Raw genomic sequence first — 22,853 nt, 5'->3', positions numbered from 1 at the left:
CAGGAAGTTAAGGATCCAGCTGCAGAGGGAGCTGCTCAGTCCTAGATCCTGCAGTTTCCTGTCCAGCTTCGAGGGAACGATGGTATTGAATGCTGAGCTGTAAGCTACAAACAGCATTCTCACATACGTGTCTCTCTTCTCCAGGTGCGAGAGGGCAGTATGTAGTGTCAGGGCTATGGCATCATCAGTGGACCTGTTGTGGCGGTATGCGAATTGTAGAGGGTCCAGTGAGTCGGGTAGTGCAGAGCAAACGAAGTCCCTGATCAGCTTCTCGAAGCATTTGCTCACGATGGGGGTCAGGGCTACAGGTCGCCAGTCGTTCAGTGAGGAGATGGTGGAGGATTTGGGTACAGGGACGATGGTGGCCATTTTGAAGCAGGCTGGGACTACAGACAGAGAGAGGGAAAGGTTGAAGATGTGTGTAAACACTCCGATCGCCTGGTGGGGACCAGAATCGGCTGATTTCTAGTGTTTTCAGCTCTGACTGCTGAATGGCTGGTTGGCTCCCTTTATGTCGTGTTTATATAAGAACTTGTTTATGAGCCCTGTTCCATCACATTTGTCAAGTAAAGTTATCTTTATTTTTCCTTCTGCATGTGAAATGCAGCTCATGGCGTTCCACTGCACTATTATTATTATTATTATTATTATTATTATTGTTATTATTATTATTACAGTTGAACGATGTGAGCAACCTTACGTATTGCTTTAATATATAAAACAAATGTTTCCTGTCAGGGCGTCAGTAATCATCAGTACTCACATGATTTGATAGCTTGTGCCAGTGGTCTTCTCCATTACCCAGAATTCATCTGTGTGTTACTTTTATGATCCCTGCACGTTGTATTAACAGAATAAAGCTGCTGTTTTGACGGCCCTGCTTAGAAGCAGTGATTTCACGCTTTTCTCTGCACACTCGCATTTGCATTGTCAAACTGTTTTATGGGATTTTGTTTTTCCTCCAAACCTTCTCTGGGTAGTCTGTAGGGGGGAACAAAATATTCATGTAATGGTTCTTAAATGTTCAGTTCTTACTTCAAAGCTCATCTGCTCTCCAGAAATAAACCCTTTGAGGAAAAGAGAGCCAACAATCAGTGGAAAAACATGTGTCTTTGTGTTGTAAATGTGAAACTCGGAACCCCACACTAGCCTAGAAGCATGGCTTTTATCATAATATAGGGAAATTAAATATGGAAATGGGATATTTTGGGAGGAGAAGAAATGGAGCATGAGTTGGTTGTTAATCATTATTAGCATGGCGGGGTGTGGATTAGGGCTGAACGATATATCGCATTTGCGATAATATCGCGACATGATCAAGTGCAATTTTCTAACCGCAAAGGCTGCGATTATACTCTGGACATGTCCAAATTCATGGGCTGCATCCTCCTGAGGCCGCATTTGTAGACCGATTACGTCACAGCGACGCGCCGAAGGCTGTCCAAATTACTACCATATCCCAGAATTCATAGCGCGGCCCAGCCAAACTCCAGTTTCCAGCAATGGCGGCCGCTACTAAGTTTTAAAATTACTCATACTAATCTTTCTGGGTCACAAAATAAACTTTTAAAATATTTTCAGGCGAGAAAGTAGTTGTGTAAACATCAAATATCTGCTCGGTTTATCAAGATATCCCATATTTGCAAAAGTGCTTCGACGTTTTCAGAGGCGTCTGCTACCCACCAGCTCGACAGCTAGCCGGGAGCTCGAGGGTTACTGATGCGGCCGAGAACGGCACAACTTCCGGCACATCATTTTCAGATCACCGCGGAGTTTCACTGCTCGGGTTAAACGTAATATATAAGTCACTTAGACAACCTAAAAATGTTATTGTTGGGCTTTTTTCAGTGTTTTGTTTGTTCGTGAGTAAATCGGTTTGGCTGAGATTAAAGTTATTAGATTAGATAAAATAAAACTTTATTAATCCCCCGGGTGGGTTCCTCCTTGGTTTTCACACAGCTGACTAAACGTCAAACAGAAAACTTATTAAACAGAAGTATGAGACAGTCGAGAATTTACGCCAGTGTCTGGTTATATTTTAGATAGCAAGAAGCAGACGGCCGAGTTTATTAAACTCCACCGAGACAGCGGTGACGCTAATCAGAACTAGACCGTCCAATTTCACGCCTTTAAATTTTAAAGGCGTGTTTGTGTGTGTGTTTATACAATTGCTATTATGTTTGCACTTTATGTGTAATGTTACTGACTGCAGAGATCAGTAAGATGTGTGTATTTTTTATTTATTAGTTTTATTTAATATTATTTTTTAATTGAATGACTGTCTAGTAGTTCACAGATGTCGAAAAACTGAGTGTGGTAAAGCCACTGATTTTGTTTATGTATATTTCTGCAATCTGCACATTGTACTGACTTTCATTTTAATGTTTACACCAGGGTTCCTTGTCAGCACTTTATGCTCAGATGTTTGTAAGCTAAAAATAAACTATTGTGTATGTTCAAATATACTGTTGTGATTGAAGAAGTTAAATAAAAATGTCAGTCATCAATTCATGCATCACCTCATGTCATCATAACAGAGGTCTGTCTTCCAGGAAAGAACAGTTTAAAATTAATGTAATATAGTATTGGCCATACTATGTGATGTATTGCTTGTCTTTGTTTAATAATACAGAACACAAAGACCTTAAAAAATAATCGCATATCGCATCGCAATCGCAATATTGGGGCAAAAAATCGCAATTAGATTATTTTCCATAATCGTTCAGCCCTAGTGTGGATGGAGTCATTACTTTCAGAGCTCGATAATCTGTCAAAGAATTTTATTTATTTATTTATTTATTTATTTATTTGTCGGTTTGCTGTGTGGTTTTGACCAACTGTGTCAGACTGTTTTGAATTTCTCCATTTGTATTATCTTATTATTTCTGCTTTGTAAAGTTTTTCTAAAGCAGAACTGTTCGCTTGAGTGGGACCCTCTGATAAGCTGCAGTCTTTAAGTATCGAGTATTCAGGAATAACCTCACAACTAATAGAGCCTTTGAGGCAAATGCCTTTCTGTTGTAAATATGAGTTTAGCTCCACAGCCAAACAGCTGCTTTCTGCCCTTCAAACAGTCTTTCTTTCTGTCTGAGTGTCATTAATTCAGGAGTAAGTCTGACTTCTGAACTTATGTGACATTTGGCTCATGAAATATTTCTTCCATAGCAAAGTTGAGTCTTTTGTCAAAGTTAGGAAACTTTGTAGGATTCCCAAAACGTGTTCAGGCTGAAAAAGAGAAGCAGACCCCCCTCTGCAAATCTCCTTTAGTGGATTCCTCCCCACCAGGGGCTGGGATGGAGGGATTGGCTGGCTGGTTTGGGGCAATGGGGGCAATTGTTGGAGGGAATCGGTGTCATTGACACAGTGGGTTGGCATGATTACGAAGGCCCACTGTGCCACTGGAAGGACTTTTATTAAGGATGGTGACGTGGAAGTGGGGGATCAGTCCAGATTTGTTAACCTTAAGTCAGGAAAAGTTTTTTTATTTGTTTTAGTTTATGCTGAAAGAGCTACACATGATCTAAAATATGAACACTTTAAGAAAACAAAGACATTTTTGAGAATTTTCAATTAAAAACATTTCATGTTTTATTGAAATGTTTAATAAATGTGTTACACAACCTGAAAAATTCAAAACATGACTCTGAAGCCTTCTTTCACAAATGGCAGGTAATTTAACCCTCGTGTGACCCTCGTGAAAAAAGGGACCCAAACGGGACCCTTTTTTCACGAGGGTCACACGAGGGGTAAAGGGGTATCTCACCCTGGGTGGCTGTAGCTCAGGTGGCAGAGCAGGTCAGAGCAGGTCAGCCACTAATCAGAAGGTCGGTGGTTCGATCCCAGGCTGCATCCTGGCTGCATGCCAAATATCCTTGGGCAAGATACTAACCCCATGTTTGCCTACTGGTGGTGGTCAGAGGGCCCGGTGGCGCCTGTGTCCGGCAGCCTCGCCTCTGTCAGTGCGCCCCAGGGCAGCTGTGGCTACAATGTAGCTTGCCATCGCCAGTGTGTGAATGTGTGTGTGAATGGGTGGATGACTGAATGTAGTGTAAAGCGCTTTGGGGTCCTATGGACTAGAAAAGCGCTATACAAATGCAGGCCATTTACTAATTTACTGCTGCTAGGCAACGTGCCTTCTGTGTTATTACCAAACATGGCTCAAGCACCAAAACACAAACACAACTAAGCAGCATCTTTGGTTTTAGTTTGGCTTGGTTGGCTTGTAAATGGTTTACAGTAAGCTTAATATTAAGAGATAAAGGTCTTTAAGCCAAAGCTGAGATAACCTTTACCACCAAGGGTTGTTGTTTTAGGTTTTTTCTGACTGAAGTCCACTCCTCCAGATTCACAGAAAACGTTATTGATGCTTTTCTTAAGCAAACTGATCTTGTGTGTGTAATCAGTAGGGTTACACCAGACAGCAGCAAGATGTGACCTAATCGTGTGCTTTCAAACATGTTACCTTATGAGATTTATTTATAATGTATCAGTACATTTGTTTATTTTAATTGAGTTTACTTCAGATTATTATGAATAGACAGTCAGTTATAAGGAGCTCACAAAAGAGAAAAATTGATAATTAAATAAAGTTTCTAATTTTAAATTCTTTTCTTTTTTCATCTTAATACTTAGTGTTTACTTATTGCATCCCATCTGCTTACTATCCTGTAAGCTCCCAGTGCTGCCCACCTGCTAGGATGGGCAAAGCAAAGGCTTTCTTTGCCCCACTTTACTATTTCTGAACACTAAGATCCATTATTTTAGGGAATACTTCCAGATGACGGTGGATTTGGTGTATTAGAGGGGATATGAACTACTCTGTGGAGTAAGAAATATAAAGCAGAGAAAAGTTGACAATTGTATCGTCTAAAATGTTTGATTATACAAAAACATCAAGCAAAAATGAGAAAATTCACATTTAACCTTTAGCTCATAGCTCAAGCGTAGCTCATTGCCTAGACTGTCCCGTACTTATAAAACGTGAAGTTAGTGCTTATTTAGTTGGTGTCAAAAATGTTACTTTTTTTGTCTTTTCTTTTTTACCATGGACCGAATTGAACCAGAAAAACTTTTTTTTTTTTAATGCTAGATTGTATTCCATCCATCCATCCATCTTCATCCGCTTTATCCGAGGCCGGGTCGCAGGGGCAGCAGCCTAAGCAAAGAGGCCCAGACCTCCCTCTCCCCAGCCACCTCCTCCAGCTTATCCGGGGGAATACCAAGGCGTTCCCAGGCCAGCCGAGAGATATAATCTCTCCAGCGTGTCCTGGGTCTGCCCCGGGGCCTCCTCCCGGTGGGACATGCCTGGAACACCTCACCCAGGAGGCGCCCAGGGGGCATCCTTGTCAGATGCCCGAACCACCTCAGCTGGCTCCTTTCGATGTGGAGCAGCAGCGGCTCTACTCTGAGCCCCTCCCGGATGGCCGAACTTCTCACCCTATCTCTAAGGGAGAGGCCAGCCACCCTTCGGAGGAAGCTCATTTCTGCCGCTTGTATCCGCGATCTCGTTCTTTCGGTCACTACCCACAGCTCGTGGCCATAGGTGAGGGTAGGGACGTAGATCGACCGGTAAATTGAGAGCTTCGCTTTTACACTCAGCTCCCTCTTCACCACGACAGACCGGTGCAGCGTCCGCATTACTGCAGCTGCAGCCCCAATCCGTCTGTCGATCTCCGGCTCCCTTCTCCCATCACTCGTGAACAAGACCCCGAGATACTTGAACTCCTCCACTTGGGGCAGGAACTCATCCCCAAGTGTGTGAATGTGTGTGTGAATGGGTGGATGACTGGATATGTAAAGTGCTTTGGGGTCCTTAGGGACTAGTAAAGCGCTATATAAATACAGGCCATTTACCATTTACCATTTATCCCCGACCCGGAGTGGGCACTCCACCCTTTTCCGGCTGAGAACCATGGCCTCAGATTTGGAGGTGCTGATCTTCATTCCCAGTGCGAGCTGGAGGCCCTCACCCGATGAAGCCAACATCGGGTGAGGGTGCTAGATTGTAAAAACAGGAATTTTTATCTTATTCAATTGTTTATCTATTACTTTACTACTTTGGTGTAGTATAAATGGTAATGGGGGGGGCTTTATTCATAGGAAAAGCTGTAAAAGTTCAAAATCTATACACTCGTTCACATTTTCCAACACCTTCCAGTGGGTCGAATTGGAGTCTGACATGGCTGATTCTGGACCCAGGGCCTTTCATTTGACACTCCTGGTTAAATGAATAACAATATTGTTACAGTGCAGTTTTCTGCTTAGAAATGCACAACATAGACATTTTGTGACACTCTGTGTTAAGAAGCAGTGCTTTTTTTTTATTTATATTTTTTAATTTGTGGGTGCAGAAATTTTACACCTACTCGGGACATTTACTTTTCTGCACACCTTTTTAACGAGTAATGCTACAAAATCAGGCTGTGTTAATCGATGCAGTGGCGTGCATGACACCTGCTTGATAATGCTCTTAATCACAGTAAAGGTGTCTCCATTTGTGCATTGTTTACAACAGTGACTAATACTTGCAATCACTATGATATAAAGCAGGAGACTAATAAGTTCGCTGCTTCCTGTAAGGCTTTTCATAGCAGCAGTTAAGGCACTAACATGACCAGTCAGAAGAATTAAATTTCAGCTTTAGGGGGAAAAAATGCTCTGTGTGCTCCTGCAGCTGAGGGTGAGCCGGACAAAAGCCAGGTCAGCTTATGGTGTTTGACACAGTAGTACAGCTGATGTCAGAAGACCCTCATAATTGCCAGGGAGTTCTTCTCCTCCTCCCAGTCCAGACTTGAAACTGGTCCAGAATGTCAGGATTTGACATTTTTATCCTCCTGACCTTGTAGTTTTCCAGCTCAATTTAATTTCCTCCTGTGGGGGGAAAAATGTCCGCAATAATCGTTTCCCATCATTTTCTATGACACAGAACAGCTGAACCGCTCTCCCTCACTTCAAAGGTTGTTGGAGGCAGAAAAACATCCCACACAATGTGTTGAATTGCTTTCAGTTAAATCATCCTTTCTCTAAAGGACATGAGAATTCATGCTAAATTTTGGCTTTAATTAGAGCTAAAGTGATTAGTCAGTGAGTCTGTTGGCAGGCAGTTATTTAGCCTATTTTGATAGTCAGTTAATCAAATTTAGTCTTTTATCTTTGTGAAATTATTATTGTTGGCTTTTGGACAGTCAGTTGGATGACACAGGATGCCTGAAGGGAACAAAGACTCTGGAAAAATGTGTTGTCTAACATTTTATAGGTCAAGTAATGACTGAAAGTGTTCTTAAAATGACTAGAAAACTAATTAAAGTAACAGATGAACCATAATGCATGGTTTGATGCACAATCAGTTTTTAATCCTTAGGAGTGTTTAACCTCTGTGACGGTCTCACTGTCCTGATTGATCAAGCTTTCACAATTTAAGATCAGTATACTTCTGATTTCTGGTCTTTCTTCTGCTAGAGAACTCCAGGAATACGTGTGCAGTACCCCATTAGCTTATTTATAGATATAGTTTAATGATTGGCAGCTTATTTGACTGATCTGAAAACCTCTGTTTGCATATCACAGCCATTTTTTTTTTTTTTTTTTTTTTTTTTGTCTGTGTCATTTAAGCCAGCCAGCTTTAAGTGTTGCATTAAGAGGAGATTGTCACACCCAGGCAGCAGTAGTCTGACATAACTGTGCTAATTCCCTCGGAGATGTTCTGGTAGGATTAACTCTCTGCCACCAGCACCTCTACCAGCATTGTTAAAATCACACGCGCACACACATGCAAGAATCTTCTTATTTAAAGATGTGTGTGTGCTCATGCACACACCCGTTAGTTCTTTGTTTCACATCCAGGATGTATTATTGCATCCATGTGAGTGTGGCAGATAAATAGCCGTGTTCTGGATAGGTTAGGCTGTGGCTGTGGGCTTCAGCCGATCCAAACGTGACGAGCTGGCATTGGTTTTGTGCAAGCAGAAGACGTCTGTGTCATGGCAACTCGGGCCTTAAAATATCCTCTGTGAGCTGGTCAAATGAGTACTGGAAGTCCAACCTCTTCACGAGGGGGGGGATGACAAAGCTCCAGCTGATGACGTCCAGCACTCAGATGTGCAGTCGATCGATGTAATGCATTCACGCAACCAATGGTCAGGAATTTGAAAGTGTGTTTATGCTTTTTATAGAGGGAATCGATCCAGAGTTGCCAGGTTGGTGGATTGTGTCTCCGGTACCCAGGCTTACATCACGCAGCAGAATAATAATAATAATAATTTGCTTCATTTTCACAAATTTATATTCATAATGGGGTTTTGCAGAGATGAGCTCACTTTCATTTAATTATTGAGATAACAATAAGAAGAGAAGGACTTGAAGGGGAACGCAGTCCCACGGCAGCGTAAAATAGCTTTTTAAGCTGCAACATGGATTAATGATATTGCTTTATTGTTTGTGTTTATCATTATTTTGTGGGTAATTGTTAAGCAAATCAGGACAAATGAAGAGTTTGCATTACTGGAAAAACTCTTAAAAGAAATTACACAATCCTACTAATCTAATTTGGTGTGACTGTTTATTTTAAATGAGTTTCTGTGTTCTGTATGTTCAAATGTTTCACATCAGTATACCCATCAAATGACTCTGCATTCAACATGTGCTTTTATTCTTTTTCTGTTCACAGAAACGAGCCAAGGGCCAGTTCCTCTTTGATAAAGTGTGTGATCACCTCAACCTACTAGAGAAGGACTATTTTGGCATTACATATAGAGATGTAGAGAATCAAAAGGTACTTTTTTATTTTAAGGCAATCTTATTAACTAACATGTTATATATTTTTACTTGGAAAGTGGTTCATCGACGGTAGGAAATGAAGTTAAATGTTTCTTTCAAGAAGACATTTATAAGATAACTGTTACATATGCATACCAGGCAGGATTTCCCCCTCTGAGTTCTTGGTAATTTGCTCCCAAATTAGAGATGATTTCATGTTTCATCTTCTGTGGTTGTCTCGCAGAATTGGCTGGATCCTTCCAAGGAGCTGAAGAAGCAGATCAGGAGTGAGTGCAGCAATCCAGTGAAGCTACCTGATTGTTATATCCTCTGAATTTCCAAGTGAAGCCTTTGATGTTGTTGAATGTTGATTTTTAATCATTTGATGTTCTGTCGATACCTCAGCTGGACCCTGGAACTTTGCTTTCAATGTAAAGTTTTACCCACCAGACCCCTCACAACTGACTGAGGACATCACAAGGTCGGTTTTGCTGTCCTTTGCTTATGTTCTTCTATAAACCTTTTATAGACTTGGATGCATAAAAATGTACTTCTAGCACTTAAAAATCTCAGGAAGTTTTCAAAGAAATGAGAAAATCCAGACATTAGATATGATTTTTTTTTTTTTTTAAAAACACGAAATTGCAGTTTTGTTTACATATATATTGTATATTTTGTCCTCATTCTCTCAGGTACTACCTGTGCTTGCAGCTGAGGGATGATGTAGTTTCAGGTCGCCTGCCCTGTTCCTTTGCCACCCACACGGTGCTGGGCTCGTATACAGCGCAGTCCGAACTTGGAGACTATGACTCAGAGGAACTCGCCAGCGACTACCTCAGTGAACTGCGCTTCGCACCCAACCAGACCAAAGAGCTAGAGGAGAAGGTCATGGAGCTCCACAAGACTTACAAGTTAGTATCTGTAGTGCTATTTATTAATAGAAAGAGTCAGAAGGGTGTCAAATAGTCCAGTGAATTTATTATTGGTGGTCATAAACATGTCACTTTAAATTTCTTCTGTGGAAATGACACATGACATGTTCGTAGAATGTTTTTAGAAAATATAAACTGCTTTTCTCGTCTCACTGAATGGATCGCATATGATACATAGAACATAAAAGGACTAGTGCTGTCAGCGTTAATCTCGTTAAAATGATGTTAATGTCGTTAGTGAGTTAGCGCGTTAACGTCAGTTTAACGAAATTAACGTTGACAGCACTAAAAAGGACCCATCATTTTTTTTCTACTAATAAAATGCTCTGTTTGCATTTAGTGATGACATGTGTGTAATAAGGTCCTCTGATCAAATTCTTCATAAATCTGAAGTTGAATTGCACATCTAGTTTTTATGTCATTATTAGGCCTTGAATCAATCTGTGAATCTGAGTGAACATTCACAATCTGACCTAAGTCTCTCTTTTGAGCCCCCTCATTCCCCTTTATTGTAATGATTTGTCTGTAATTTGATGCTGGTCCATTGGCTGCAGTGACATTTCCAGGATTAGGGTCTTAGACAATAGGGCTGCCACGATTTGTCGACTAGTCACGATTACGTCGACTATCAAAATCGTCGACGACTGATTTAATAGTCGACGTGTCGTTTGAAACTTTGTACGATCACAAAAGACGCAGGAATAAGTGGCAGGATTTAAGAGTGTAATAACGGACTGAAACAGAAGATGGCAGCATTGCATGTACAAGGATGTCAGCTACCGTTAAACCCCGAAGAAGAAGAAGAAGCAGCTGTGTCCCAGAATTCATAGCGCGGCCCAGCGCAGTTTCCAACAATGGCGGCAGCTAGTTAGTTTTAATGTTACTCTTATTATTCTTTCTGGGTCACAAAATAAACGTTTAACATATTTTCAGGCGAGAATGTAGCTGTGTAAACCTCAAATATCGGCTCAGTTTATCAGGACACCACATATTTTCAAAAGCGCTCCGACGTTTTCGGAGACATCTGTTACCCACTAGCTCGTTAGCGAGCCGGGGGCTAGGCTCACTAGCGCCGTGAGAACACCGGACTCCCCGCAAATCGTTTTCAAACCCACCGCCGTCTTTCGCTACTCAGGTTAAATATATATAAGTCACTTAGATAACTTAAAATGTTATTGTTTGGCTTTTTTTTTTTAGTATTTTATTTGTTCCTGAGTAAATCAGTTTGTCTGAGATTAAAGTTATAGTTTTTACACAGCTGAATAAACGTCAAGCAGACAGCTGATTATCAGAAGTGTGAGATGCTCCAGAATATACTCCAGTGTCCTGTTATAGTTTAGATAGCAAGGAGTTTATTAAACTTCACCGAAACAATCTGCAAATTTCATTAAAATTTAATAAACTATCATCTTGTCTTTATTTTTAGTTAGCACAGACCTTAAACACTTCAAGCTGTAAGCTAATGATAGTTATATAAGAGCAGATGCTGCTGGTGCAATAAGCTGTAGTTTTACGTCTAATGGATGATGATCTGATTAGTCGACTAATCGCAAAAATAATCGGTGACTAGTCGACTATCAAAATAATCGTTTGTGGCAGCCCTATTAGACAATCTAAAAATGGATACACTTAGAATTCTCAATAGAACTTCAGCTAAAAACATCCATGAAAACAGCCTTTTTCCAAAATCTTTCAAGCTATAATCCTGCTAATAATCCATGTAGAGATTTTCTCTCTCTCTCTTGTCACATTGGTCAGAAAGGTTTAAGTCTGCTTTTAAGAAAAAAAGAGAGGTTTAAATCTCTTTGCCTTACGTGTTTATGTCTGACGTGCTCTGTTGTGTGCATTCAGGGGGATGTCACCGGCTGATGCCGAGATGCACTTCTTGGAAAATGCCAAGAAGCTATCCATGTACGGTGTGGACCTCCACCACGCTAAGGTAGCAAATCGCAACAAATCTTAAGTATTTATTTATTAATATTTCTTACAACACAATGATATATCAGTCTATAGAATTCAACCTAACTGGTTAATGTGAAGTCAAATGTGGAAATCGATTTAGTTGTTTTTTTTAAAGGTTAACCTGTGAGTTTTTACAGCGTGCTTCATTATACATGCAAACCAAACAGTAACTTTTTTCCCCTCTTTACAGTCGACATGTGCAAGAAAGCAAACAACCATCGCTCAGTCTCATATTTACTCATTAAATATGAAGTTAACATTGGCACAGAGTCTAAAAGTCTCTCTCCCACCAGTACATGAATATATCGCTAATTTACACAAATGAGAGGCTTCACCTTTATGTGAGGTTAGAATAGTCTTTGTGTAAAAGATGGACTTAGCTACCACGATATCACAGAGGCCTAAGATAAAAACACCAAAATGTAAAAACTAGTTATTTAATTTGTTACTATAAACAAAGAGGTGGAGCTGAAGGACTTTCACCTCGTCAGACGTGGTGGGTGTTTCAAAACAATTCATGTTTTTCAGAATGTGGACGTAAACTGTTTTTGGCGTTTTCTGTGTGAGGTCTTATACAAACACATCACCCATGCAGTCGGTATTGACGCTTGCTACCACAACACTGCTGCTTCAGACACATCATGGCTGCCACAGTAATGCCTCAATTTAACATGCCACCGCTGCTCCCCTGACTGACTGACATTGTGTCACTGTTGCCTCTCTGGGGATGGGATGGGTTTAAGAGGGGCGATAGGTGGGAGGGGGTCTGGAGCCCAGCTTGACTTGGATAATTTCCCATCTGTTTTATTCTACTGTCCAGATTGGATCAAATATGTCACTAGAAAACGGGCGGTAAAAACAGAGAGCTGGTGTAGGACAGCGGGGCCGCTGTTGTCATAAAAGAAAATTACAGCCATCAGTCTTCTTGATATGAATCTGTTATCAAATGTGCTTTGAAAGTCAAAAAAGGGTCTAGATGCACATGATGGGGAGGAAATTGCCTTCACAGATTTAGATCAGAATAGAGGAGATGACAGAGATGCGGAAGCGGCCTTGATCAAACGAGCAGACATCAATGCTCAGTGTTGCTTCTGTGAGTCACAGTTTTGATACACGAGAAAAAGATGTACATATCAGACCAGCATCCCTCTTTTGTCTTCTCTCCTCTCTCACTAAATGCAAAGTTGGTAGGGAATCTCTATGAATGCTTGGCTCCAGCTGAGGGAGAGGTAAGAGGCTGCTTTCCATGTGCTTTGCCCGAATGAGAGTGTGTGTCTATGTGGTCTCTACTTGTGCATGGTTTCCTTCAAAGGTGTCATTTTAAGCACCCCACAAATCACTTAAGGCTGGTTGTTCATGCTTTGGATCAGCGCCTGCCTTTTCAAAACGTCGTCATTCATTTTTACCTGCTCATCTCATGCTTTGTGCAGTGAAGAGCGTCATTTTTGTGCTTCATCCACCATTTCCCGAAACTTCACTGTTCCTTTTGCCAGTTGGAACCCCTTCAGTCTTAATCCAAACTCCACACAGCCTGCATAGAAGAGTTTAGAGTGCCATATGCCTGAATCTACTCTCCACCTGCCTGCTTAACCCTGTTATTATCACAAACCTGGCTCTTATCTTAAACTCCACTTTGTCCTGCTGTGCACCGTCACCTAAACGCCTCCCGTATATCCTGTAGAGTCTATGGAAGTTCATATTTTAGAGACCACAAAAAAGAAAAAGAAAACGGTGCCGTGGTCAGTGAACTTCTTTGTAAAGCTTGTCAAGGACTTTGTGTTAAATAACATCTTGTAAACAATATTTCAAACATAACGTATTTCCATATTTTGCTTTGTCGTGTGTTGATGTTTGTGTTGTTTCCAGGACTCGGAGGGTGTGGAGATTATGCTGGGAGTTTGTGCAAGTGGCCTACTCATCTACAGAGACAGGTTGCGGATCAACAGATTCGCCTGGCCCAAAATCCTCAAAATCTCCTACAAAAGGAACAACTTCTACATCAAAATCCGGCCCGGCGAGGTAAAGATACGTTATGAAGATACTGGAAATGACTTTCTTGCAGCAGCAAACATAAACTAGAAACCTTTTTGAAATTGTGTATCAGCTATAAAGACCAGTAATTTAAATTCTAACACGTGTTGTTGCCACTACATTCATAATACCCCATCTCTGCTATGTGTGCATTGTAGTCTGTAGCTGATTTATGTTGGAAATATGAATATAAAATTAGGGCAGGGAATTGGGTGATTGTAAAATGTGTCATTGAGATCTGTGGCAAAAGTACAGCACTGGGATTTCACTATGCTTAAACTAAAAAAATACATATTTATAGAGCACTTTTAAAAATCCACAACACAAGGACAGCAAAAAAGCAGTCATGGGCCTGATCGTGCCATCCATTATACGCTTTATTTGACTTGATTGCTAAGTCGAATGGTGGGATGGAGGTATGTTGGTGTGCACTTCCTCTTGCTTGGAGACTAAAGCAATATTCTGAAGAGCAATGGACCACTCAGCTGGAGTAGAGAGAGACTGAGTAACAACAACTTAGCTCTCAGTTGCCTGGCTGGGCGTCTGCATTCAGCCAGTAGCTACTAAAAACCCTGTGGCAGCAGTGGGTAGCACTTCTTCTGGACTTCATGAAACATCTCTAAGAGCTGATGAGTTTTTGAACAACCTCCAGGGTTAAGAATATAATGGAACCACTATATGTAATTTAGAGGCAGATGATTTTAACTTTGATTTATTTTTGAATGGCTGCACTTCTAAATATTGAATGCAGCTTTACCAATTATTGCTCTTAGCTTTTGCAAGTATTAAACAAAGTAAGGCATCTGCATTTAAACTAAAGCTGTCTTGTTTAGCATGTTTGTTTCAAAGGTTTTCAAAGGGGACACTAGATTGCACACAGTCAGTCAAACTTCAGGGATGTCAATCTGTCTGGTTAGGATATGTTAACCAGTGTGAATTCATTTCCTCTACCTTGGTGCACAGTGGCAACAACAAGACAAGCACCAAAAAAGAGAATTGTTTTGCGGGTGGTGGCAGCAAACCATTGCGCCTCCCGTCGTCTCTCCTGATTACTTTTGGTTTTCACTTGTGCCCTTGTCACTGCTGATAGCATGACCTGCTGGTACCTGCAGCCCTGTCAGGTTGCACAGGTAGTGCAGCTCCTCCAGGATGGCGCATCCGTACATGCTGTTGCAAGAATGTTTGCTGTGTCTCAAGAGTATGGACAAAATACCAGGAGATGTGCTCGTGCACCATTCATCCTGTTTCTCCTCACATAAAGCAGCAGATGCTTGTTGTGCAGCTGGGTTGAAGCTCTTCAGTCCAACTCTCCCTTAATAGCCCCCATTTCCTCACATCAGACAGCAAAAGTCTGTAGCCATCACCATTCCCTTTATGTGGGCTGTCTTGTTGTTGCTTCTTCAGTGCACTTGTAGTCACTTTGATTTGCACAAAAACAAATGAAGCAATGGTTTCTGCTTCACAGTGTCACCTTATTTTATTTATTTTTAGTAGTTTGCATTTACAGCTTAAAAATAGCAAACAACTAACAACAGTTACATTTAGAAGCAAGCAAGGTTGTAGCTCCTCGACAACGATACTTTAACATCAGCTTCCTTCTAAATGTGACAGTGCTTAGTTGCTGGATTTTTCAAAGTGCATGTACTTTTACTGCAAAGGGAATTAATTTCAGTGTCTAGAGCAACCGGGGAGAGCGTTTATCGGTGTTACACACACACACACACACACACACACCATCTGTACCACTGATACTCTGAGGAAACTTGACTCAAACGCCATCAAGCTTAACTTTACTATATTTAGTACTTTCAAAAGCTAACCGTAATAATGAAAGTGACTTCATGCAGTAATTTGACAATAAATCAACAGTTCAGTTACTGTTTCATGTATGAAAGAAGAATGAAACCAAACATTCCTAGAATAGTTGACATCAGTTCTTGCAGAAATCTCATGAAGTAGAGAAGAGCCAATAACTGCTGCTGCCTCTGGGCATCTAGCAATTACTGGCTAAGTTCAGCAACGCTTTGGGGAAAAAGAAAGTTGGGCGAATTTCCTTCTTTGTTTTCAAATGTTAATTTAAGTGAACACAATTCATTACGGTATTATCAAGCTAGAATGCAAAGCAGTTATCCTTTTAATTAAAGACAAATACCTTATAAAAACACATTAATATGATTAGGGGGAAAAGTAATGAATTGTGATTGTCAAAGGGATCTCCATGGTGACTCATACCACAGCATTTTGTCTCACTTGCAGTTCGAGCAGTTTGAAAGCACGATTGGTTTCAAGCTTCCAAATCATCGTGCTGCCAAAAGGCTCTGGAAAGTCTGCGTGGAACACCACACCTTCTTCAGGTAAGAAAAAGCAACAGACCTGTGATGAGAACACAGCATTGAGAAGTTTTAATTATAAATAATATGTGCACCTCGGCAGCTCAAGCTTATTCTCCACTCAATACCATGCATAATACATTGTTTCCCAAATGAATTTGTGAATCAGACATGTGATCGTACAGCTTTGTCGGCACAGATTTACTGCTAATCATTATACACGAATTCATGTCGTGAGAGAAGCATCGTCCAGACTCTTAATAGTTGTTGCCGTTTTGAAAACATGCGAAGTTTGTTCATTTAAGCAAAAAAAAAAGAAGGGAGGTTTTGAGTAGCGTGCTCAGCCCCACGGCTCTCTGGGGAATGTTCACTAAAGTAGCAGTTAGCGTTTCAGAGCACTATGCTTAAATCTGTGTTTTTATTTTTGGTTTGAATAATGTGAGTGTTGGTAACTTCTGACAGGCTCGTATCCCCCGAGGCACCCCCAAAGAAGTTCCTGACTCTCGGCTCCAAATTTCGCTACAGCGGCAGAACACAGGCTCAGACACGCAGGGCCAGTTCTCAGATCATCAGACCTGCTCCGTTCTTTGAACGCACCTCCAGCAAACGCTACAACATGTCCCGCAGCTTAGATGGAGGTGAGGTGTTGGTTTTTCAGAGACAGAGATTCTTGGATGTGTTTCTGTACAAGAGAAAGTTGCTATGCCTCGGGAAAGTGGAAGAAAAATATTTTCACCTGACTGTTAACGTAGCTGTTAAATTTTTGGTGCATGTTTAGCAGCACAGTGACAAATGCATAAAGGATATAATAGCAGCAATGTCCAGGAGCAAACCAAAGCTTTTTCACAGTGAATGACATGCAGTTGGCCATCACATCCATCTTTGTCCTCTGGTGTTTCAGCTCCAATTATGGAGAACCACGAGACCCTGATGAAGGACAATGCTGCTGACGGGGAAGCCAAAGTCATTGCCAAGGGAGACATTATCACCACTGTAACAACTGAGAAAAAAGCAGAGGAAGAGAAGGCTGAGGAGGGGGACGCTAAGAAGGACACAGCAGAGACACCAGAACCTGCTGCCACATCACCGCTCAGACAAGACACAAAGGTAAGTTGCTGTCCACATTTAGACTTCAAGGACTTCAGAGACATTGGATGTTTTCTGTTTGATTCAGAGAGGTGCTACACGTGAAAGACTAAGATTGTTTCTTAGAAGCTGCAGTTATTATGTTTTAAGCCCTTTCTGAGATTTTAATTTTGCTTTCTTTCTTAATAGACTTCTTCTTGGCTGATGAGAATTTCCCACTTGCTATCAGCTTAACCCTCTGCAGTAGACAAGGCCTAAATGCTTTTTCTCATTTTCTGTGCGCTTTACTAATTAGCTTTTCTTTTCTTGTTTTTCCTTTGACCCTCACACTATACTCGTGTGTGTGCTCATGCTTATTCGCCCCCTTCCTTTCCCCTACACACACACGGCCATCTCTTCATTGTCATTTCCCTCCGTCAGTGCACCCCTCATGCATTCTCATCTGACCCCCTCCGTTCTGAGCTCTCGCTCCCTTCATCCCCCATTTCATCAACTAAAGTACGGCGCAGGCACAGGGAGAACGCCCGCAAGCGGGCTTCATCAGTCAGTCCAGTCAAGAGCAGTACCGGGTGCCGCCGCCGGCAAGCCCGCGCCGACCATAAAGCCGCCCTGCTGGAGGAGCAGGCTCTGCTTTTGTCAGCCCGCAAGCAGAGGCTGGAGCAGGGCAAGAGCCGGGGCGGCACGCTCTTCTCCTTCTCCCTGCACCTGCCCGACCTGTCGTCCATCCTAGATGAGGATGGCTACATCACATTCCCTGACCTGTCAGAGATGCGCTTCCTTCCTGAGTGTGCGCAGAACTTCCTCCCCATTAAGTCACCTTCACTCATCCCCTGCTTCCTTTTCATTTTCTTCTTCCTGCTTTCCACTTCCTTCTCTGTGCCCTATGCCCTCACCCTCTCCTTCCCGCTGGCGCTGTGCCTCTGCTACCTGGAGCCCAAGGCAGCCTCCCTGACCGCCTCCCTAGCCCAGAGTTACCATGACCATGACAGTTCAGAGGAAGAGGAGGTGTGTTTTGCGGACGCCTGTATGTTCCAGTACCCGCCCCTGGCTTAGAATGACAGTCCATGATATCGGTTAACCCCTTACCGTGTCCTCTGCCGTTTCACCAGTTCAGAGCCGACCTGGAGACTGTCTGTCCCAGTGTCTGTCAGTCTCCTACTTTCAGAACCTCATCTCTGCCCAGTCACATTCATCCTGTAGACTACATCCTCATCAGCATCACGAGTACACGGAGATGAACTTGCAAGTCTCACCATCTCATATTTGATGTATGTTTAAAGAGAGGGTTAGACACAAATAGTCAGGGACATTAAGAGCTTCTGAGCTGCTTCAGTGACACGTTACCATGAACTCTCACTGAAGAAAAAAACAGTTCATCATGTGACTATTTCACTATCTGAATGAGCACATTGTGTTTACAGATTATGAGTATCAGAAGAAGTCACCTGTCTTCATTTAGTCACTAATCCTTCACCAAACCCCACAAAGAAAAACACGGCTTTTGTGGCTAACCCATCTCAGTGTTATCATGTACATTCAGGGCTTTTATAGATTAAACCGTTATCCATACCAGCTGCATGGGAACACATCCATATATATCTGCACTCAGTCTCTCTGCATTGCGTCCAGAAGAGCAGCACTAATTAAAATGAATCATTCAAACAGAACATCAGCTGAAAAGGGCACCGAGTGTTTCGGTGAAGAGGCTTGCCATGTGGAGTGCAAAGATGTGCTACCTTTCCCTCAAGCAGCACTCTTTGCAGTCACCAATTATGAGTGTAGTGTAATACACGCTGTGATGCAGAGAGACGGTGACCGATAAATGCATCCTAATCACCCCAGCATGCATGACGTGAGAGGAGGGGGAGGGCCTGAAAGTCAGGTTACTGTTCGGCAACAAATTTTTACTGTCAAGTGTTTTGTGTTTGTACAGTGACTACACAGCAAATGTCATATCCACGTGGAGTGATTGACATAAACCAGGATGTAGCCTCTCGTAATCACAAATTTGTATTATTGATTTAAAAAATATATATCAAATGTTACCCTGAAATGTCAAAGTGACTGACCGAAGGTTTCATCTTCCTCTGAGTCTGTTTTGCTTCTGCTTATTTTTCATTTGCTTTTTAACTGTTTGTTTTGTGGTTGTTCTTTTGCAGAACGTATCTGCAGTATTGTCTAATAATCTGTAGCTGACAGTGCAAACAGCCAATGCATTTCCATCTTCCCCATTATTGTGGCTATGAAGAATTTCTGTAGAGCATAAATGCAAATAGTCAAAAGTTCACAAGTTTGGTTGTTCTTGTTTTTCTTGCTTTCGACTTGGACCCGTTTGGGTGTGTCTGTGAATGCAGACTGACAGCGAACAAACTGATTTTGCCTTTGATGGAGAGATGACCGCTACAGAGGTTTGTACACAAAGAAAACCATCATAATTAAGGCATGCAGGAAATACAGAATAAAAAGGAAAAGCAAGGAAGTGCCGGTGAATTATAGGTCTGGTAACCACTGAAACGTTTTTTGCGAAAATGCAAAAGTCGTGTATGTCGTGCTCTGGATCTTGTTATGCCATTTTAGTTCCTTCCCTTTTTTATGTATTAAAATGCATGTCACAGTATCTGCACTTTTATCTCTTTATCAGTCTTTTCTACAGACTCCATTAATACTGACTGTTGGCTAAGCCCTGCACCTGTTGCAGTGTCTGTTGATGATAGACTTTAATTTGTAATACCTATAAACAAAAGCGTTTTTTAAACGAAGAGGATTTCAGACAGGCTTCTTGTGTCTGTCTGATTTCATCATCTGAAGTGAAAAATATTGCCAGATTCTGTTAGCTTAAGCTCCTGTAATACGCTCATTTTGGCCATAAAGGGGGAGACATAACCATCCCAAACTAATTTGGATGTTTCTATCTAATCGCTTCTGAAGTCTGGCAGCATCAGAAATAGCTGTTGCTAGAAGCTAATGGCTAAATACTGGTGGTTACACTTAAAGTCAGAAAAGAGAGCTTTTTAAAGAAAAACTCATCACACAAGTCAACGTCCACTTGGTTTGTGGATGTTGGTAATACTTGTTCATTGATTTAAGAATAAGCTCAATAGCTGTGTAGTATAGAGCAGAGAAAGTCACTGTTTATTCAGTTTCTTCCACTTTTTGATTTGGAAAGTTGAAATGAAATCAGCTGCCTGATAAAACTTGCTGTCAGTCCTTTTAAACCTGTGGAAAGATCCAAAGGTGGACATGGCTGCAGTTCCTTGTTACATATTTTGTCGTGGACTGTAGTTGTTCAGAGCCGGGGATTAGCTAACTGTCAGTTTCTGTTCATTATCTTTACCCGTTCCTTCCCTCTCTTACCTCTGCTTGCTTGTCCTTGTTGCTCGCTTTCTCTTTCCCTTCACCTGTTTTTTTCCATCTGCGTCTCTTCTTTAATAGCGCATTACTGTCTTGTCTCACTGTCTCTATGCTTTCCTCCTTACTTGCTGCCAGTCTGAAGCAGATGAGGACTCTGAGATGCGGACGCAGGTACACCGGGCTTGCTTCGCAGCCCTGCTCAGTGCATCACACCGACATCAGATGCACTGAGCCGCTCACAAATCAGCCATCAGTCATTTTGTTCAATCCATCTGCCTTCGCTTGCCTGTTGCTGCTGCTGCTGCTCACTATCATACCTTACATCAGACTCTTGCTTAAATCCACTGCGCAGACTTCTGCTGCTTTTTTGTGGAGTCGTGGTTATGTTTAATTTCCTGCTGTTGCTACACCCAGGACTCAGATTTCAGTTTTCAAGGTTCTTCATAACCTGTAACTTTTCAGTGCGTTGAAGCTTACCCTCATTTGTCAGTCATACTGTACAAACCGAGGCTCCCAGTTTCTCCTAAAACTATTTTGATTTTAATAAAGCATCTAATTCCCTTATTTACAGTTCCTCTCCCCCTTTCTTGTCTTTGCAGTATAGTTTCATAAGACGAGTAAAAGGGGAAAACGTTTTTATCAGACATAGTAATCTGATGCTAGAGGTTGGTAAGAAAAAAAATGCATGACTGAAATGTGCATGCAGGTTACTTTGGTAAGAGGAAACCTAACTGGTAATCGAAGTGGTAACAGATGTGTCTAACTGATGAGTGGCTGCTAGTATTTGAGATTTTGGGGGTTTAGACTTGCTGTGAGCATCCAAATGCATTCTTATGACAAAACAGGCTAAGTTGAAATAGGTCATTATTAACCTTGAATGAGATTTGGGAGTGTTCTTCTTAACTAAACCTATGAAACTAAATCTGTAAATCTCTGCATGAAACCAGTCCCCCCCGCCCCAGAAAATTAAGCTAGTCTTAAATGCTTCTTTAGCATTTCAGTACAAGCTGCTACTTTCTTAACAGCTGCCATGTGGGTGTACCTTTTTTTGCTTTTGTTTTGCGTTTTGTGCTAGCTGCTGCACAGGTAGCCTGGACAAAGTCCTAAACAGGCCTGTGAACAATAAGTATGAAGAGCCGAGGAAGCAAATAATGCAACTGATTTAGGTCTGCGGAAGTTTACGTCGCAGATCTTTTCCGAGCTGCATTTTATGCTGTCCGCGTATTTTTGGTAATTCTTTGGAAATGCAAGCTACCATTGCGTACATGAAGCATGGCCGTCGTTCCCTCCGCGCTGCTCCTGCCCTCATCATTGTATCACGGTTGATCGGCCACTTTAGGACACAGAGCCTCCGGCGGAGGTCGTCAAGCACCAAACCAACATCAGCGAATTGAAGCGTTCCTTCCTGGAGACCGACGGAAGCATCGCCACGCCCGGTCTGACAGAGTGGGAGAAGAGACTCTCCTCGTCCCCTATGCGCTCACCTAGATCGGATGAGGCACCAATGATAGAGCCGCTGGAGCTGGATGTAAGCTGCAGCACCACAGCAGACTGAATGATGGCATGTGTGTGTAGAGCATGACATCACCAAGGAGATTTCCTTTGGTTTTTTTTGCTTTAAAAAAAAAAAAGTAGTCAGTTCAGGATTTAGTGCACATTGACTCATAAAGCAGTAAATTTAATATTCATAATGAGCCTAGATTTTTATTTTTTCTCAAACGGTGCAAGTGTGGTCACACATTTTGCATCCCAAATGGTTTTAGTGCATATGAAAGGAGACGATGGGCACCTTGACAGAGGAGAATTATCTGTAAAGTTATTCAGAGCTGAATAAAGTTAATTTCAGTGAGTGTGTTTCTCTTTCCCTCTTGTCAGCTCATGTCTTCGGTAACTGATTATCATATTAATTTGTCTCGGTAATGGATGATGAAGTCATTAATCAGTGGTGTGATTGTTGTGCTCAGTGACATGTGCATTTTTATCAGAGTTTCTCCTTTACTTGTGATGTGTAAAATTATCTGATGGACTTGCACAGGACAAATGAGCGGCACTAATTAAAGTCTGAAGACGAGTCACTGACAACCAGTGTGTCTGACTAAAAGGCAAGAAGGTGAAGGAGCTTTAGGATCCAGAGTTGCCACAATGGAACATGCGGTTCCACTGGTTCTGCCCGTTCTTGTATTTTTCTTGAATATATGTGACTTTCTTTAAATGTCTATTTATGTTTTGTTCCCTCTGCAGACTAAAGAAGATGAGCCAGCAGCAGATGAGACAAAAGAGGTGGAACCTAAAATCACTGAGGTAAGCTGCTTCCACTGAGTTAATATTGAACATGTGTGAGACTTGTTGTTTTTGTTTGTTTGTTTTTACCTTTATCTATGTGGAGTTACTTGTAGCTTGTGGTTCT

The 22,853-nt window shown here is 41.7% G+C and overlaps 1 protein-coding gene across 25 annotated transcripts in view; it reads left to right on the top strand.

The window, feature by feature from the left end:
- The window catches only part of epb41l3b (erythrocyte membrane protein band 4.1-like 3b), a 60,470-nt gene that overhangs the window by 25,579 nt on the left and 12,038 nt on the right, over window positions 1-22,853 (top strand). For 6 of the 25 annotated variants that reach the window (XM_086273461.1, XM_086273452.1, XM_086273471.1 and 3 more), the window contains exons 4-19: window positions 8,666-8,770; window positions 8,999-9,041; window positions 9,160-9,235; window positions 9,447-9,665; window positions 11,538-11,625; window positions 12,833-12,877; window positions 13,515-13,667; window positions 15,936-16,033; window positions 16,472-16,647; window positions 16,911-17,116; window positions 17,516-18,100; window positions 19,450-19,503; window positions 20,582-20,617; window positions 21,046-21,111; window positions 21,786-21,974; window positions 22,688-22,747. In XM_086273461.1, the coding sequence (XP_086129587.1) occupies window positions 8,666-8,770; window positions 8,999-9,041; window positions 9,160-9,235; window positions 9,447-9,665; window positions 11,538-11,625; window positions 12,833-12,877; window positions 13,515-13,667; window positions 15,936-16,033; window positions 16,472-16,647; window positions 16,911-17,116; window positions 17,516-18,100; window positions 19,450-19,503; window positions 20,582-20,617; window positions 21,046-21,111; window positions 21,786-21,974; window positions 22,688-22,747 (2,199 nt within the window). The remainder of the gene's footprint in view (window positions 1-8,665; window positions 8,771-8,998; window positions 9,042-9,159; window positions 9,236-9,446; window positions 9,666-11,537; window positions 11,626-12,832; window positions 12,878-13,514; window positions 13,668-15,935; window positions 16,034-16,471; window positions 16,648-16,910; window positions 17,117-17,515; window positions 18,101-19,449; window positions 19,504-20,581; window positions 20,618-21,045; window positions 21,112-21,785; window positions 21,975-22,687; window positions 22,748-22,853) is intronic. The other 19 variants (XM_086273474.1, XM_086273459.1, XM_086273476.1 and 16 more) reach the window with 17 other exon arrangements.

The sequence above is a fragment of the Aulonocara sp. 'chitande type north' Nkhata Bay genome, linkage group LG18, assembly GCF_057382095.1.
Source record: "Aulonocara sp. 'chitande type north' Nkhata Bay isolate Kocher_YH1m ecotype deep benthic linkage group LG18, A_spYH_male_GT1.1, whole genome shotgun sequence".
NCBI lineage: Eukaryota > Metazoa > Chordata > Actinopteri > Cichliformes > Cichlidae > Aulonocara > Aulonocara sp. 'chitande type north' Nkhata Bay.
This window is presented reverse-complemented; position numbering and strand designations above follow the sequence as displayed.